An 18,467-nucleotide genomic window follows, 5' to 3' on the forward strand; every position below is an offset into this window, starting at 1 on the left:
TTTCCTTTACATTTATTTAAATCTTCTTAATACATGGTATGAAAGCATTTAAGCACGATGAGATATTATTTGTATAAGAAATGTGTCGTTACAGTATGCAAGGTGTTCCAATTGGTCAACTACTGACGAAAAGAATGGTGAAATAGATGTCGGAAGACAATGCGACACCTCGCATGGAAATCATATTCAACACTCCTGCCTTATTTGCCAAATGTCTTCTTGGCCGATTATCAGGTATAGGTGTAGTATGTCTCCACATTGGAAGAATATAGGTGTGATAATGTATGCATTTTTCAAGTTATTTATTTGTGTATATTTTCTTCACTTTATTTTCTTGTTAACCACGTTAGGTTAGATAAGGTGGGCTAGCTTAGGTAAAGAAAACACAAAAAAACAAGGTGTGTATGTTTTCTATACCAAACCTTAACCTAACCTAACTTAACCGAACGTGGTCCACAATTATGTATAGAGAAATAATGTGGAGACATACCGTCGTGATTAAATGTGGAGACATACTACACCTATACCCGATTACCATAAGTGACAAGCAACAAAGGGCCCCCCTTCACAGCACAAGCGCAAACACAGACGATGATAAAACGGCCCTGTCGCTTTCTAATATGTCCTATCCAAAGTTTCGGGTTCCAGTCTCAACTTCCATGCTTTCCATAGACCTTTACCAACAGCCTTCGTGTTCTGATGGTCGAGTTTTCAGACGTTTTGCACAGTAGCAAGAAGATAAAACACTGAAGCACAAATCAAATCTCACTTTCTTAGCAGTAGCAGAAGGAATGGTCAAACTATATGCACACACATTCCGTGTTCCAAATATAAAAACTTGAAGCATCTGACACCCACTAGGTCTCTAATTACAATTAAGGTATCTAGGTCTACAATCAATGTCCTTTCTTGACAATCTGCAACCAAACACCACCTTCTGGTGCGAACGCAAGGCTTTTGGCGCTAATTTTGGGAGGGATCACTGTCTTGCTGCAAACTCGGAACTGATAGCTTCGTAGCATGGAGACAAGACCAACCTTGGACTGCAACAATGCAAACCGATTTCCTGAAAAACAAAAATCAATTGAAATAGAGCATAATTGGAACATAGTAGAGGAAACAGTAATATAAATACACGAGAGTGCAGGTGTTAAAAGATTGGGATATTTACAACAAACAGGCAACTATGTAATAACAACAAGATATATATGTAGCGACAGATTAAAATATTGAAGTACACACTGAAAGATAAGATGGATACTGAAATAGATAAATTGGCATTAGAAGAAAATAATATAAATTTAGCAAGCAGGAATATACATAAAAGTTGATGAAGTAAGAACGACTTTAAATAGGGTTCAGAATTAAAAATAAATATGTGTTTATTATTAGTACAATTGGGAAAGAATGTTCAATATTATTTCCTGAATACATTGAATGATAGTAATATACAAAAGATTTTGTTTGACTGTTACATAATAAATGACATTTTGAACATAATTATGATTATTGGATCATTTGCTCCGTCGCCTGTCCACGATAAGCTTGTAAACTCATGAATGGTATGGCAGGCATATTTTAGGAATTACATTAGCTTTAGGTTGCTAACATATGAAATTATAAATAAACAATGAAGAAAGTAATAAGGCACCGATAAATAATACTACATATTATATACAGATAAATGATTTGGATACTGAATATATTTAGTAACTTACTCAGTATGTATAACTTCTGAACATATTTTATCTCTGACTTACTTTTGTATACATGCACCAAAATAGTGATTAGGTTAGTATATTATGTATATGTAGTACTGTATTATAACATCCTTTGACCGTTCATATAACTTTAAAATTCAATTATTATTTTCTGCCATTCATTTACAGTTATAAATCTGTAACATATGTTTCATGAAAAAAGACTAATTGACCAATCAGTTTGGAGTTATTCTCATAAAGGAATCAAATTCCAGAAACTTAATATTTCCTTACCGATGCACATTCTTGGTCCTTCCCCAAATGGTAGATAGGTGTACGAAGGTCTACTGTTCTTATTCTTTTCCGTAAATCTCTCCGGCTCAAATTTCTGAGGATTTGGGTAGTATTGGGGGTCGTAGTGGAGCCCAAGGACAGGTATGAACACGTGCATGCCTTTCTTAATTGTCGCATTCGTGCCTGGGATTGTGAAGTCTTTGGTACATTCTCTGGTGAGGAGTGGAGCTGGTGTGTACTTCCTTAGGGTCTCTGCGAAGGAAAAAGTTACAACAATGGCTTGAGTACATAGTCCTGTCGATTGTGCACAACACTAATACAGAATCATTTATTAGGGTAAAATCGGGTAGCCCCGGACATCGGGTACCATCGGACAGTGTGAGTTCCGAAACTGCGGTATGAGCTAGCAATACTGTATCAGCAGAAAAAGAAAGGACTTTGTTCCACCCTGCACATGCAAGTAGTAGGAGTTGGTCGGTGAAGAATAGTGGACGTACTGCAAGCCGCTCTGTTTCTGCGTATGCGGTGTTCGTCCCGAAGTAACTTAAGGAAGGTCATTGCTATTATAAAGGTAAGTAAATGAAACACAAATAGTTGTCAGTGTACTGGTTAGGGTTTGAACAAGTCGTGTGTGGAACAGCAAGTATATATTTGACTGTGTGATAGTATGAGGCATGTTATTGTCGAATGGTACGTGTCGGGTAGCGCCGGACAGGCAATTGGAGGGTAACACCGGACAAAATGTAGCAGTTCTTGACACTGTGTGATAGCGTTCCAGTTCTGCTACTTGTTGACGGACATTGCAGTCATAAGGATTTGAAAGTGATCCAATATGCGAGGGATCACAGTATTCATATGCTCAGTACTCCTCCACATACCACGCACAAGACTCAGCCCCTTGACAGGTCTTTTATGAAACCGTTTAAAGGAGTATACAATGAAGCTTGTTCGATGTGGATGCGCAAGAATGCTGGAGTAAAGGGAACCGTTTATGATGTAGCACACCTTGTTGCAGAGGCATACCGTAAGGTGTCTCGCATGGACATTGCTCTCAATGGATTTTCGTGCACTGGAACATATCCATTCGACCGTAATATATTCAGAGACATTGACTACCTGCCCGCAAACGTGACTCGCGTTGAAAGATGTTACACTCCGCAAACCTGTGAAGACCCAGAACCTTCAACTTCAGCAGCGCTGGAGGCAACGGGGGCTGCTTCTTCTCCGTCGTCTGCAGTGGATCCACATTCTCTACATGTCACCGAGGAACCTGAATCTCCTCGTCCATCAACTAGCAAAGGGCTCTCCATTACTGAAAAGTTATCACCATTACCAGAAAATCGTAAGGGACGTTTAGCGTCACGAACAAGAAGAACTGCAGTGAGCGAGATACTAACATCTTCACCATATAAGAAGCAACTTGAAAGAAAGGTGACCTCAACACATGTACTAGCAAAGAAAGGACGCAAATGGGCCACGATCAGCTTGCTTGTGACAATAACAAAGAGGACATACGACCAGACGAACAGGAAAGCACAACTGAATTCATCATTTGTGGTGAAACGTTCAATGAAGGCTAGGTTCAATGTCAATCCTACGATGGCTGGGCCCATGACTGCTGCACCGATATCGAATCAACTGATATCCATTACACATGTGATCACTGTAAACTTCGTGGATAGCTGTTCTTATTGTTCCTTCCAAGTGCAGAATATGATTTTTTTTTTCATTTATCTTAAGTGTCCGGGGGTACCCGCCAATATGTGAAAATATGTAAAATGTAGCGATCTGTATTGTCATTTGTTTATGTACTTCTTTTTGCATTTTTTTCGATAACTTTGCTTTGTCAATAAAGATCACATTCCAAATAAATATTTCAGGCTTGCTTTAAACAATTTTGCATCTTCTTACCAAGAAGCACATCACTATGTGAAAATGTCCGGGACTACCCCATTTTCCCCTAACTAAATGTGCTTTCATAAGTTTAGAAATTTAATGGATTTAATTTGTATGGCTTTTTGTACATTATTAGTACAAGAAGTTTTGTTCAGTGTCCGTGTAAGTATCCTATCAGATCTTTCTGTGAACCAAGTTGATTTTTCATAATTATTTGTGTTTTAAGACTATAATATTTTCCACGCTTACGTTGAAGTTGAGAAGAAGAAGTATATATCTTTTTCGAAAGAATGTTTTGTTGAAGCATTGTTTACAAACTTTTCTAGGCCCTATACGCCTTTAAAAATATTAGGTCTGCAAGTATAAAGATGGTATCGGTTTGGCAGCGTAATAAACAAAAAATAGTTTTAAAATTTTCACATATCATATACTTTGTTAGTTCTGTGAGGTTCAGTCTTTCTTACTTAAACTTACCTCATTATAAACCTTTGTCCAAATTTTGATTTAATTTCTTTATTTAACTGTTAAAGTGGCCAACAGAGTCTATTACTTGCAAAATAAGTAAATATTATAGCAAGAACATACACAGCTGAATTAACGTTTGCAAAGTTCATAGTTACAGGACAATAACGTGTTGAGTTGGTTTGTTACATGAATATCATTAGTTATTTTTGAAATTTAATTTTTTTTAAAAAACTAGGTTTGTAAAAACGAAGTACCTCACACTTTTCATGAGTGAGTAAGTATTCATTTAAACGTAAACTTATTTAACAAAAAATAAGACTATAAATTTGCATAGGACTTTCTTTTCGCACATACAATTCTTAGATACTTAAATGTTCAATACAACGTATTTGGCCGTCTACGATTTTTAGAAACAATACAGTCATTGCTTTATTATGAAATGAGAACAAATAGAGCTAGTTTTATAAATAAAATGCTTTAATTGTACTTTAAAAAAACATCTTAACTCCACTTTCAACAGCATTCGAAATTTCAGTAGTACACTTACCATTTAGAACCATGTCTAAGTATTCCATCTCTTGAAGAGCTTCATAGGTAAGTTGTTTGTGCTTTTCTAAAACTCGGTCAATTTCTTCCGTAAGTTTCTTCTGGACATCCTGGTTAACACCTAACTCGTAGAGAGTATAACTCATGCTGGTGGCCGACGTTTCGAATCCGCCAATGAAGAATACTACTGCTTGTGCTGTGATGTCATCATCTGTGAAATCTGAAGAAGATAACGCGAAATTGGTAGTAGGCAACCAATTAAGAATGAACAGATATACGTAATTGAAATACATACACATTAAGTTACCGTCATGAAAAATATTGTGTTGGCGAGGGAGTACATACATTTATACATTGCGTGTACGTGTGAAGAGTTTGTGCGTAATTGTGCGTAAATATGTATTTATAGTGATACTCTAAGTAGTGTACTTGATAATTTCATATGGGTGATATGTTATTATGGATAACAAGGTCAATAATATTTTTATTATAAATCTAAAATTATAGTTGAATTTAGTTTTAATTCCAATTTATACACAGAAAGGCTAATTGGGACCGCGCCTACAGTTTAAAGTGCTATCAGAACCACAATGTGCATCAACTGGATGTCGAACCCAGGACCTCTTGATTACAATTAAACGAGAATCATTTTGTTGTGCATAATTTCAACACGGCATTAACCTTTATGGTTCTGTAGCCACAGTAAATAGTATAGTTTCAGCACCACACTAGTTAAAGTTACGTTGAAAATTATGCATACAAACATGTTTCTCGTGGAATTCTAATTCATACAGATATGTGACATGACCGCCTTTCCATTTAAGAAGTTTGACATTAAGGCTACGCTTTATTTATATGAACACATTATTAATAACACCAAATACTCTACCTCGTTTCGGGTTCAATTTTCCATTTCCTTCTTCACCGATACCATTCTCTTCTTTCTCTTTGCCTTTCCCATTCTCTTGCACATCATCGTCCTCATCAATGTATCCCTTCTTCTTTATCTGCATCAGAAGGTCGATCAAATCGTTTCTGACTATATTGTTGTTCTCCCTGTGTTCTATGGAATCCTTTACCAATTTCTTGAAGAAATTACCAGTATCTTCGGAAATGAATCTCAACCTGAGTAGATCGGCCAGATTTGGGGCTAAGAATCGCAAGACTGTGTTTAACCCGTTCTTAAAAGTTGGTGCAAACACCTCATTACCCATTCTTCGGAATTCTGAATCGGCTACTTTCATAGCATTGCACTTGATTCCAAAAGCACATGATCCTATCACGTCTGTTGTGAATTTGGTGAGAAAATCCTTCACATTTAACATTTCATTCTTCATAGCCTTGTCCTCCAAGTACTTGTTCAAGTCCTGACCGCTCTCGACCATGTACATGAACATCTTCTTCAGCTTTCCTGAAGTGAAGATCGGAGTCAGGCTGACCCTTAGGCTCCTCCACTTCTGTCCTCTTGTAGAGAAAAGGTTCTTCGCGAAGATAGGGTCGACCTTCTCGTCCACCTGAAGCGTTTGATCGTGGAAATGAGAGAAGTTCTTCACCAAGAACGTTTTGATCAGCTCTGGATCTCGAATCATGAGTGTTGGTTTGCCTATATTGTAGAAACCCACATACTTGTGATTTTCAGTTTTAAAGTACAAGTTTCGTAAGTCCTCTCCGATGTGAAGTTTCATCAGGAGTGAGTCTTTTAGGTTCCCCAACAGTGAATCGGGTTTCATATGAGGTACGCCGATTTTAGTCCAATACCTTTGCTTGTGGCTGATGTACATGTAAATTACACCCACTGCCCCAATAAGCAGGGCGATTATATACAGCATCAATTCCATCCAATATTCTCCAAAGAATCCCATATTGACGAAAGCAAATAATCTGAAACGAAAGAAAAACAAGGAACTAATGAAAAATCGCTACAAAACAAAACTGGACAACGACAAAAATGAATATTTTCTTATCGTACAGTGGGATCCATGAGTACTACCGTGCAAATTGTCCATGACTATTTTCATTAATTTTTCTATTACATTCTATGTGTTTTTAAGCGATGGATATTTATGTATGCTGGTGCAGAAGTTGTCAACAGCTTGTTTTGATTTTTCTTTTAATTCCTGAAGTTCTTATTTGGTCAAATAAAGTGCACGAACATGAGTAGAGTAATCAAGCCGGTTCTGAAACCGAAAATGAGGCTCGGTGAGGCTCGCCTTAATGGATTTCTCTCGTAAGGCATGAGCCTCATTTTCTTGCAGTGTTGCCAGCTTCTTACTTGAAAAAATCACCAAGGTTTTTTTTGGGTCTAACCTAACCTAAAGCAAGGAGCTGGCAACACTGCTTGAGGCTTGCCTTGCAGCGTTGCCAACATCTTACACGAAAAATCACCAAGGTTTTTATCTTGGTCTAACCTAACCTAAAGCAAGGAGCTGGCAATACTGCTTGAGGCCTGTCTTGCAGTATTGCCAACATCTTACTCGAAAAGTCACCAAGGTTTTTATTTTGGTCTAACCTAACCTAAAGCAAGGAGCTGACAACTTTGCTTGAGGCTTGCCTTACAGTGCATAAAGCAATTTGCCAACCTACTGGTATTTTTGCCATAGCTTTTTACAAAAAAAAAGAGGAGAGAGAGAGGGGGGGGGGAAAGTTAAACAACCGACAATGTTGCTAATATTTACCTACAGCTTTTTTTTTACTTGGCAAGGGCTTAGCCAATTTATATACTGGCGTAACATACATACACTGGGCAAGGAGAGCCGGCAACAAACACACACTGCCGTAAAAGAGAGAGATGGATGGATGGCAACACAGTATGTGTGTGCGTGTGTGTGTATAATATGTAGCATTATTAACTAGAGTGTGTTGGCAACCCGCCTGCAACTAAAAAAGATAGAGATACCAACATTGCTGTAAGATGAAGAGAGAGAGAGACCTAGAGCTGGCAACAGTGGTGAGCGAATGTGCATTATTTCCAAGTCCCGGGTGCCAATGTATATCGGGACCTTTGTAAACCTCTCTCGCGGGGACGATGTGCTGCACACGCGCGCGCGCGCGCACCTGTATTGTGACGCAAACAAACAAATAATAATTGTTGTTTTTTAAGATGCCTGGCCCCTAACCCCGCCAGGGTGCGTGGTGCCCAACCCAAAAAGGTTCTAACGGCTGCGGCTCTAGATAACCACACCTCTGTAGAGTTTCATGTGTTTTTTTTTTTCCCCAAACTTCCATGAAACTCTACAGAGGACCTCCGTAATGCATGCAACGTGTACTAACGACTCTAGTGTTATTTTGATGTTGTAATATTTTTGGATATAGAGTTTTATTGTGAGATATAGATAAAAATAATTATGTTTATTATAATATTTTTTGATGAAGATGGAGAATGTATGTGTGTGTGTTACAAATAAAGTTGCATGCTTTTTTTTCTAGTGTGTGTGTATGTGTTTTTGATGTTCGACAGCATCTGAAACGATAAAAAAAAGAATTTTATTGTTAATTTTCTCGTGTAAAAAAACAACAACAAATTTTTTTGTGCAAATTTTCTGATTTGTCTCTTGTGCTATAGTGCAAAAAAAGATATTGTAACTGATAACTGATGAAATTGACATTTGTAACTGATCTGAACTAGTGAAATTCGTATTGTGCTATTGTAACTGATTGTGCTAGTACAAAAAATTTCTTATTTGTGCAAGAAAAGATGATAAACATGTTAAAACTGCTCTGTGACCCTCTCGTTCTTCACGTCGTGGACGAAGGACTTCTCTGCAATCAGGATGACGCTGCACAAGGTGTCCTCGGACAAGGCTTCGTGGAACTCGCAGACGACCTTGATGTTGGTTCGATCGTTGACCACCACCTGCTTTCTCTTAGATGTGTTGATGACGAACATGGGTCTGCGGGTTTTGAATTCGCTGGGCGTGTAGTACATGTCCATGCTTCTCTCGGTCACGCGTTTGAAAGAGGTGTAAGCTTCGTAAAGTTTGAGGTAATCGTCTTTGGTCATGTCGAGGTTGTAATTCTCGCGCGGGAAGACTTCGTTGCGTCCATTCTTCAGATAAACGTTCTTGATCTTGCAGTCGTCGAATTTGCTGGAATCTTTTTCCTGGTTGTTATCGCGCCCGGTCTGAAAGAGCACCACGACGAAATCTGGCATGTCGAACTGTATGTTGTTAAACTGCGTTGTCACGTCGAATTCCATGTGACTTCCCGACGCCATCTTCTGCACGCACTGGTAACCGTGAAAGTGAATCGGTACCTGCGGACTCTTCAAGATCTCCGCTTTGTACTTGAGGGCGTAGTTTGTTTCGTATTCCACGATCGGCATTCTCAATTCCATGCTCCGGATGACGCACTTGGCCGCTTCAGGTAATGTGTTGGCTATCGGCGTGCCGTCGGCGTTCAAGTTGGTGTATCGTATCAGTACGTTGTTGTCGTTGGCCGCTCTTCGAAACGTGACGCGCAATCCTCCCTTCCACATGATCTCCTTGTAGTCCGAGAAGAATCCCGGCAGCAGACGCATGGGAAAAAGCACCGTGTGACTTCTAGTCGATATTTTGGTCCCCGCTTCGAATCCTCCCACCTGGTAGTATGCTGCGTCTGTTTTGGATAATTTCAAAGTTCCCACTGCCGTCGACGTGATGCCTGGATAGTCTATTCTGTCTATGACGGTGTTGTGTTTCCTCACCTCCACCTGCGAGAACAGGTGAGGCACGAAGTTGTCCACGAGTATCAAATTTGCATTGGGCGGAAACGCGTCTCCGCTTTCCTTCTTCACCACGTCGAATTGAAGGTAGAGGTCCGCTCTGTGAGGATGAACAAACCCGTCGCCTACGTCCACATCGTATTCGATCTCCCTGTTCGCTTCGTTGAGATTGGCGAACGTGCGACGGTTGGGAGGGAAAGATTGCAATTCGTAACTTTCGATTTGCTCCATTTTCACTATGCGTGTTATTTATTATACGTTGATCTCCACAATGGCAGTGGTCGTTGCACCTGCGAAATCCACCACGTCTCCTTTCTCGTTTGTCACCACCAACTCTATGTTGTCTATGCGGTTGCGGCATACTGGAAAATAGATCGGCGAAGAGGGTGTGTAGATGATCGGTTCCATGAATTCGGAACTGGGTTTGAACGTAGCTATGATTCCTGTCTGCTTGTGACTTCCTAACAATCTGTCCGAAGATTTAGTAATCATGCCTTCTGCCACGTTACAGTGAACGTTTAGAGTCTCTATGGCCAGAAATTTAGGAATGTTGGTTGCCGTGTGTTTGATGCCAGCTTCGAGTTTGGTGTCGTTCTCGAAACCTAAAAGTTCTCCCATGGTGCCCAGGTCCACGGTCTCCGTCGCCGACACGATTTCCACTCTGTGCGTGACCGAATTTTGAGAAAGGTACGTGCCTTTGGGTAACTGAGCTTGCAAAGTGGAAAGATTGTATTGGCCTGGCGTGACGACGATGTGTTCGCTTCCGACACTAATTTTATTATTGTGCTGCGTGACGTTAGGTATGAGGTACATGCTGTAGAATGCACGCAGAGCTACGGATTTAGGATAGACGATGTCGTCGTGCAGCGTGAGTTTCAAGATCGAAGATTCGCTCGTGAGATGGAACACGCCCATCGTGTTTAAGATTCCACAATGCTTTCTGAAAATGTTCCACCGACGGGTTATTTATTTTAGACATGTATGCGAGAACGGAAAGGCATAGGTGGCCGCAGTTAACATCGGTGAAACCCTGGATGCGTTTGTCATTGTAGTAGAGGTTGGCAACACTGAGATACTTCACCAACCTGGCAGGTGGTGTGCCACCGAACGAATCGAAAACAAATGCATTGTTATCGTCAATTTTGAGGTAGCATATCCAATGTGTACCAGGATTTTTGTAACTGTCCAGGTTGACCACGCCATACTCCTTTTTCTTCACAGCAGAGGGTAGAGAATCGGACATGAAAACACCCCTGAAGTTTTTTATTCCCAACAGTTCGATCAGAGATTCAATATCGAAGTTGGACAGGGCTTCTTCTTTTTTTTATATTTCTTCAAAGCATCGAGGTTGCTTTTTTGTTTTTTGGTTATACCTTTCCCCTTCTTCTCCATAGCCAGGTTGTGACGTTTCTGTTCTTCCAATTCTGCCTTGTTCTTCTTCGAGTCGATGACGGTTTTCGCGATGGCGGCGCTACCGCCGGCCAAACTTCCAACAGCCCCCAAAGCTGCCAGGATGGCTGGGATGCTGAATATGAAACCTCCGATCTTTTGCTGTTTCCGCGAACGCTGCAAGCGTCTCAATTGAGGTGTGCTGAGAAGTAATTTCATTCCGTGTCCTTTCGTCAAGCAAGAACGTTTCTTCTCGCGTTGTTTCTTGGTGAGTAAACCATCGAGGGCACCTAGATTTTTCAGATTGGAGTATGGTATCTGGTACACGACACCCTTGGGCTTCATGTTGATGCTCTATATGTTATCTTCACGGTATGTTATTTATATATATGTTCTGGGATTTTTTTTGTTTTGTGTAATTTTTTTCGGTATGTTATTTATATATAAATGTTCTGAGATTTTTTTTTGTTTCGTGTAATTTTTTTTCAAGGATATACTCCGCGCAGAGCCGTTACACAAATTCTATTACGTGCTTTGTTTTCTTACCAAGAAGTTCCTTTGTACCCTTGTACACGATTTGAGTTTTGTTCTCGATTAAAATAGCTAGCTTCTCGTCGGATAACATGTTAGCGTATCGATCTGGTAAAAATAGACTGTATTGTGCGTTGAGCAACAGACGCGCCTTGGGACCATACTGGGTAGAAACAATTGAACCGGAAGTTATCGTGTAAGGTTTGTCCACTTCCAATTCCTGAATTTTTACATATTCGACTGATGAATTTAGCATTTGTTTTAATGCTTGGGCATCTAGTGATTGTTTACTCATTTTTTATAAGATGACAAACACAACTGGAGTTTTTTTTTTTTTTACGTAGTGTTATTTATATACCGAAGAAATTTTTTTCACGGTTCGAGAAATTTTTTTATTTCTACACACCCCATCCAAATTTTTGTTTTGTGTTCATGGCGATGGTGGTGCCCAGTGCTGCAACTCTTTCTCCCAGCGAAGCGTCTCTGCTAACGAATCTTTCGAAAGCTGCGTGCTCTAACTTTCTGTCTGCTTCGTGACGTGCATCCAGATCGGTGCGAGTGGTGTTGTAGGCGATGTCGTGATCTTTGCATGCGGCGTCCAACGGATTCACACCCTTGTCTCCTCTCTCCAATCTTTTCTCGAGTTTGGTACCCGGTCCGCAGAACTGGTAGCCGGGTAAATGCATCTCGAAAGGTAACTTGTTGATGATGTTGTTCACGAGTCCCTTTCCTTCGGCCACGTTCCAGAATCTCGGAGGCAGCGTGTTGATAATTTTAATGAGGTAACCTATGCCCTTGTCGTTGTTCACGTTGAAGTTGGAAAGTTCTGTGCTGATCATGTCCACAATTCCTACCTTCTCGTTGTAGAAATTACGATTGCCTGCATTTTCCTCTCCTGCAATAACCAACAACCTGTCTATGAGCTTGCGCACGTCGTCCACCCACACAAACTCTTTGGGCAGGGTGTTGTAGAGTTTGACGCCGCTGCCTGTTTTCACCTGGTTCCATATCGGCTTGATGAGATTCCTGTACTTCTCACCGCTGCTGGATTTGACCCTATTCTGCGTAGCGTCGTTGTTTTGGTATAAGGCATCCGTCATGATCAAAATTTCCTTGTAACTCTGGTAATCTTCGTCGGTGTAATCTTTCGGCTGCTTTTTGGCAACGAGTTCCCACAGTCCCACCGTACCCGGATACCTGTTCCAACTATCCTTCTCGCCTAAATTAACTTTAATGTCGTTGCCTTCGAAGGTCACCTTCGATTTTCCAATGTTCCAAACCACACCGCCGCCTTCGTTGCTCTCCATGCTCGGATACAATCCGAACACTTCATCTTTGTCGAATTTTCCCGTGCTCAGGTAGTCTCGTGCCAAAGGTCCCAACTCGATCTTATCCAAAGACGACGGCGTGCTACCTATGGCTCGACGTCGTGCCGGTAAGTCCTTCAGTTCGAACGGCGTCGAAGGAATGCTCGAAATGGGCGTGGGTACGGTGTAACTTTTAGCTGCAAGTGGTACGAGTTCGTTGATCAAATTTTTATTTTGTTCCGTGACGCCTTTAATTTCTTTACCTAGATCGCTGATGGCGTCGATCACAGGTTGATCTTGACGTTTCTTCTCTTCGTAGAATCCGCGATTCTCGGATTTCCAACCTTTGAAGCGTTTCGCGAGGTAATCGCGAAGCTTGAGATATTCGTCTTCGATTTTTCGTTTCGTCATAACGTTATTTATACACGTCGTTTCTCACAACGTTGCAACGTTTAGAAAGTCGTTGATTTTGTTTCTGTATTTTCCGTCGTTGGGTTTTCTTGTCATGTCGATCGTCGCGAATCCGAAATCGTCGCTGTTCCAACAGTGGGAGCAGCAGCGTTCCGAAAATTGATTGTAGTTCATGTCTCCGCCTACGTAGTCATCGTACGCGTGCTTGAGGTTGGTGTGATCTTGACGAAACAAACATGAAATTAGCGTTGTCGCGTACTAACTGTTTTGGAATTTTGGAAAACGTTTGAGCTAGGAAGAAGCAATCTATTCCTTTGTGTCGACCTTGCGTGAAAAAATTGCGAATTTCATTTTGATTTTCCAGGATGACATCGTCGAACACAACGACTGAATTTTTACGACAATCGTCGAGTGGTTTTATTTCCGAAGCGAACGTTGCAATGTCCAGACCTTCGTACAGTTTTATCAGTTGCTGGTATTTGGATTGCTCCAAACTTTTCGAGAACACGTAGAGGTGCCTGTTCTTCCAATCTAACCAATTCGGTGCGAGGAGAAAATTGTCCACGAGCAGTGTCGTTTTTCCACTCCCCGAAGGACCTACGATTAGACAGCGGATGCTGTCGGGAAGCAACTCGCCGTTCTTTTTTTTTTGTTTGACTTTCCGAATCCGGTAGACGTTTCACCACGTTCCACGTACTCACAAGATCACTTCGTTCGCGTCGATCCAACTCTTTTCCGGAAGTCCCAGCCATTTGACAAACAGTTTGTCGCCTTTCCTACGCAATACTTTCTCGATGAGGTACGTGTCGGGATGTTTTGTTTTAGAGAGTTCCTCTTCGTAAAATCTTCCTTTCAAAATCTCGCCGCTACTATCTTTTATTATATACGTGTGTCGGTTTCCGGGTAAAACTCGAACCACCGTAAAAAGTTCTGTGCTCCAATTTTTTGTGAACCCCTTCTCGAAGGTGCGTTTGAATTTGCTGATCCTCACCTGGTCTCCAATTTTGAATTTTGATTTCTTGGTAGTCGTGGGAGTGTACTTTGGACAGTAAACTGTAGAAATTAAACGCTGCTCGTCAGATTTCGTAACGTCAGCTGGCTTCATGCCTATCGTTCTGTGTACTGTATCATTATAGGTGTCGACGAGTTCCGGCAGTATGTCGACCCATTTGTAATTTCCTCGAAGCGTGAATCGTTTCCACATGTGTGTTTTCAAGGTTCGATTAAATCTTTCGACGATGCTGGCTTTGATGTGACTGAAGGTTGAATAATGCCGAATGTCATGTTTTTGAATAAACTTTTGGAATACGGCATTGTAAAATTCCTTCCCCTTGTCTGTTTGCAAAAACCGAGGTCGTCTGCTGCTTTCGCGAAAAATTGTCTTGAATGCTTCCGTGACGCATGCCCCCGTTTTGGCTTTCAAAGGTAGAGCCCATGCGAATTTCGAAAACGTGTCTATGACGGTGAGGAGGTACTTGTTGCCCTTGTTCAATTTATGTACGTTTTTTAGATTACCGCTGCTCATCTCCACGAGGTCACTTTGCCAAAGGTCATCGATTCCCTTGGTTACCACAGCTAAACGTTTGTAGTTGCGGCGTGCAGGTTTATGCAATTCTTCGACGATGGCTTGCCTAGACATTTTTAAAGATTACGTTTGAAGAGAAGCACCAGCGTGATGGGATTCAAAGAGGGTGGCACTTCGCTCGTGTTTTGAATGATCAGCTTATCGCCGGCACTCACGTCAAAAACGGTAAGATCTTCGTCTTCGTGTATTTCATATATGTTGCGCGTTTCGTTCCAACGTGCCAGAGGAATGTTTCCTGCTTTCTGGACACCACGATTCGATATCAAGGTCATGGTGGGAACGCTAGCTTTTCTGCCGTGAGACCAGTACGAAAATTCATTTATCTGAATCGTGCCATCGAGGAGAAACTTGTAGTACGGATGATAAGGATGTAACATGTACAGTTTGTTACCTTCGACGAACGTGGAGATTCTCTGTTGATTGGGTACGCTGTTGATTTCGATGGCTTGCAGAGAATGCAGTTTAGCGAATTTAGTATCGACGCTAACGAGGTTGCTGTGAAGCTGTCCCAGTGTATTTTGTACGGGCAACAAATGTTCGACGATGGTATCCGTTACTGTAGAAAATGACGGTTTGATTTTCACTTCCACGTTCAACTGCTTGAAGTTTTCGTTGAGTTCTTGTAATTTGGCACCGAAAGAGGCCAGCGTCGATTCCTGCGTGGATTCCAGCACTCCAACTTGATCTCTGATGTTGACGACGATACTCTGAAGGTTCTCGACTTGATTCAATTTCGAACTTTTCTCGGTGAGATCGTTCACGATGCTTCGCATCTCGGTAAACTGCGTGTGAAGGTCGGCGACGCTCTGCGAAGTGGGCAGCGTCGACACCAGCGAAGCAAGTTCGTCTCGAATCTGTTCCACGTTCGCCGTTTCCGTTTCTAGTCGTTTCAGCATACGTGATATGCTCCTTTTCAAAGCGTGTAATTCTTTTGAGGTGGGGAGATTGGCCACCCTACTCTCGAGATCGCTCAATGAACTTTTGACGTCGCTCGAATCGGATAGTGCCGTCACGGCCGTTTTCAATTTTTCCAAATCTTCGCTCGAAGGTACGCTCGTCCGTAACGATTCCAAGTCACCCTGTATGTTGTCCAGTACGTGATGAAAATGAGCAAGGTTCGATTCGACGTTCAAATTTTCTAAATATTCGATCTTCTGCTGAACCGTGCTCAACGTGTCTTGTATGCTCGTCAACGCACTTGCTTCAGCGTGAATATTTTTAATTTCTTCGTTGATCAACTCCAGAGACGCCTGAAGCGTAGCGATGGTGGTTTGAATGTGTTCGAAATCTTGATAAGCCTCTAATTGAATTTTTATGTTCGCGACGCTTTTGCCGATGACCTGCAGTTCGTCTGACGATGGTAGGTTCGTCATGGTATCTTCCAAAGTCTGTAACTTGGATTTAATTTCTTCCAACGTGCTAGCGAATTCTTCTTGTAATTTGGAAACAACAACATGCAAGCGTTCTACATCAATATCTTTCACGACGGTTTGAAGTTCAGAGAAATTCTTTTCGATTGCCGAAGTTCGTTCTTCGATTTCGAGTTTCAATTTTTCCAAATCTTCATTTTTCGATTGAAATTGCTGCAATTTGAGCAAATCATTTTGAAGCTTATCCACGCTCAACTGTATATTTTGAACGTTGTCGTAAGAAGGTACGTCGACATAATTTTTTATGAGCGTTTTCAGTTCGGAATCGATTTTCAGAATGGGGTCGAGACATTGCGTTTGGAGCGTAGCGATCTCCGACTCTAAACTTTTGTTTAAGGTCTCCTGCAAAGCGATCAAATCGCTCCTCAACTTTTTAATTCGGACGTCCAACATGAGAATCTCTTCTGCGTGGCCTACACGTTTGGTGTGGCCGAAAATGTCGTTAGGCATTTTGGTTACGGGTTATTTATTAAAGGATAGACGATTCGTAATTCTACGAAGAGAGGAATGAGTTTGTCGTAATCTCCTAGGAGTTCCATGTATAAACAATCTCCTGCAGAAACATCGTACGTAATGTTAGAAAGCATCTTGTCGTGCTTGATTCGAAAAATGTTCTTGCCGGTAGATATTTTGATTTCGCCTACGTTTTCCGGATTCACGGTGATTTGAAGTTTTCCATCGATCGGAATTTTGTAAAAATGTAAATTGTTGTTGAAGACGTAAAACATCTTGCCTACATCGTCATCCAATTTCGTCCAAATGCTGTTAAGGTGAACAATCAGTAGACCGTTGAGTTTAGTTAACATGGAAGGTAGAAATTCATGATCTGTCGTCGCGCGGTGTACAGTCTCCATGTTGGTTTGTTTTCGGAAACCAAAGAGATTCATAGGTATGCTGGTTATTTAAGAATACGGTCAAAGTTTTTTTGTAATGACAGTCAGTGTTTTTTTTTTGTAATGACTAACAAAATGATTTTTTTTTGTTTTGTTTTATGAATCTTCTGTTGAAGATGGGCATATGTTGCAGGTTTTGCTTTCTGCTAAGCGATAGTGCCCCCACGGCAGTGTGTGGATTCCGCATTGGAGAACGCACCTCTTGTCGTCGTTGGGATCCAGGGCAATCTTCCTCACTTTGTTGGTGGTCAACACATGGTCGACGCTCTGGATGCGCTGTTCTGCTCTTAGAACCGACGACCTGGTCTTGAGGCAATCCACGAAGTCCTCGAATGTGAGATGCTGCCGAACCACCTGTCTGCCGACACCCTTGGCCTTCTTGGTAACGCTGCCCTCGGCTTTGATGGTATAGGCCTTGGCGCGAAGACCTGCAAACTCAAGAATCACGTCTCCGTCCTTCTCATCTTTGAGTTTGCCAGGCACCTTCTTGTTGCGGGCCAGGATATCGTACTGGTTCGGCTGGGGATAGCCCGAGGTGTCGAAGAGGTTAACCAAAGATGGAACTGTGGCTATATCCCCGTATGCGTCGGCTGAGCGAACGTGGTACACCAAGCTGTCCGTGTCCGTGTAGAGAAGCGAGATGTTGTGGCCGTAGTGTGGACGTAATATGTCGTAGTACGTCTCGAACATGTGGAGCTTGCTCAGATCCAGAACAGTGGCTCCAACGTAGATGGGCTTGTCGAGTTTCACCACACCTTGCTTCATGTGAATCAGAGCCAGCTGCTCGTTGTAGATTGTTCGAGACTTGAACAATGGACTCGCGACAAGCTGACGACATCGCTCTTTCCTCGTCACCAATTTTATGTCCACGCGATTCCATACATTCTCCATGGTCTTGCCAAACACCGCATTATTCATGAGCTTGAAGAAATCCTTATCAAGCTCGGACTCGGCTTTGGTGCGGTGTTCAGTGTTGACTTCAATATATGGACGCAACCATGGAGAATGCTCGAACTTGAGGATGTGGTGAACTGCGTGGACCGTGACCCCTCGCTGCATCAACCACCGGAGATTCCGGTAGTGAAGGACGTAATTCTTCTTGGGTTCGAAATCCATGACGAGCTTCGTCTGGTTGGAATCGGGTGGACACTTGAACTCGGGTGCAGGGGGAAGATCGCAGAACGAATCCTGCAGCTTCTCGGAGAACTCAAGGTCCACCTCGGCGAAGAACCCATGTTCCGAATCGTCGAAACCTTCAACGTCGAAGTTGGAAGGGTCAGCCCACTCGAACCCTCTAAAGGGGAGTGGCTGCATCATGGAG

General features: G+C 41.9%; 1 protein-coding gene across 2 annotated transcripts in view; it reads right to left on the minus strand.

Annotated features, from left to right (window-relative positions):
• Window positions 1-18,467, minus strand: part of LOC145996085 (cytochrome P450 6k1-like) — a 31,197-nt gene continuing 12,730 nt past the window's right edge. For both annotated transcript variants that reach the window (XM_083132331.1, XM_083132332.1), the window contains exons 2-5: window positions 5,791-6,782; window positions 4,903-5,121; window positions 1,995-2,246; window positions 1-1,066 (exon numbers count right to left, since the gene is read on the minus strand). In XM_083132331.1, the coding sequence (XP_082988457.1) occupies window positions 897-1,066; window positions 1,995-2,246; window positions 4,903-5,121; window positions 5,791-6,763 (1,614 nt within the window). In that variant the 5' untranslated portion in view covers window positions 6,764-6,782 and the 3' untranslated portion in view covers window positions 1-896. The remainder of the gene's footprint in view (window positions 1,067-1,994; window positions 2,247-4,902; window positions 5,122-5,790; window positions 6,783-18,467) is intronic.

This window comes from Lepisma saccharinum, chromosome 12 (genome assembly GCF_977018435.1).
Source record: "Lepisma saccharinum chromosome 12, izLepSacc3.1, whole genome shotgun sequence".
NCBI classification, from domain to species: Eukaryota; Metazoa; Arthropoda; class Insecta; order Zygentoma; family Lepismatidae; genus Lepisma; species Lepisma saccharinum.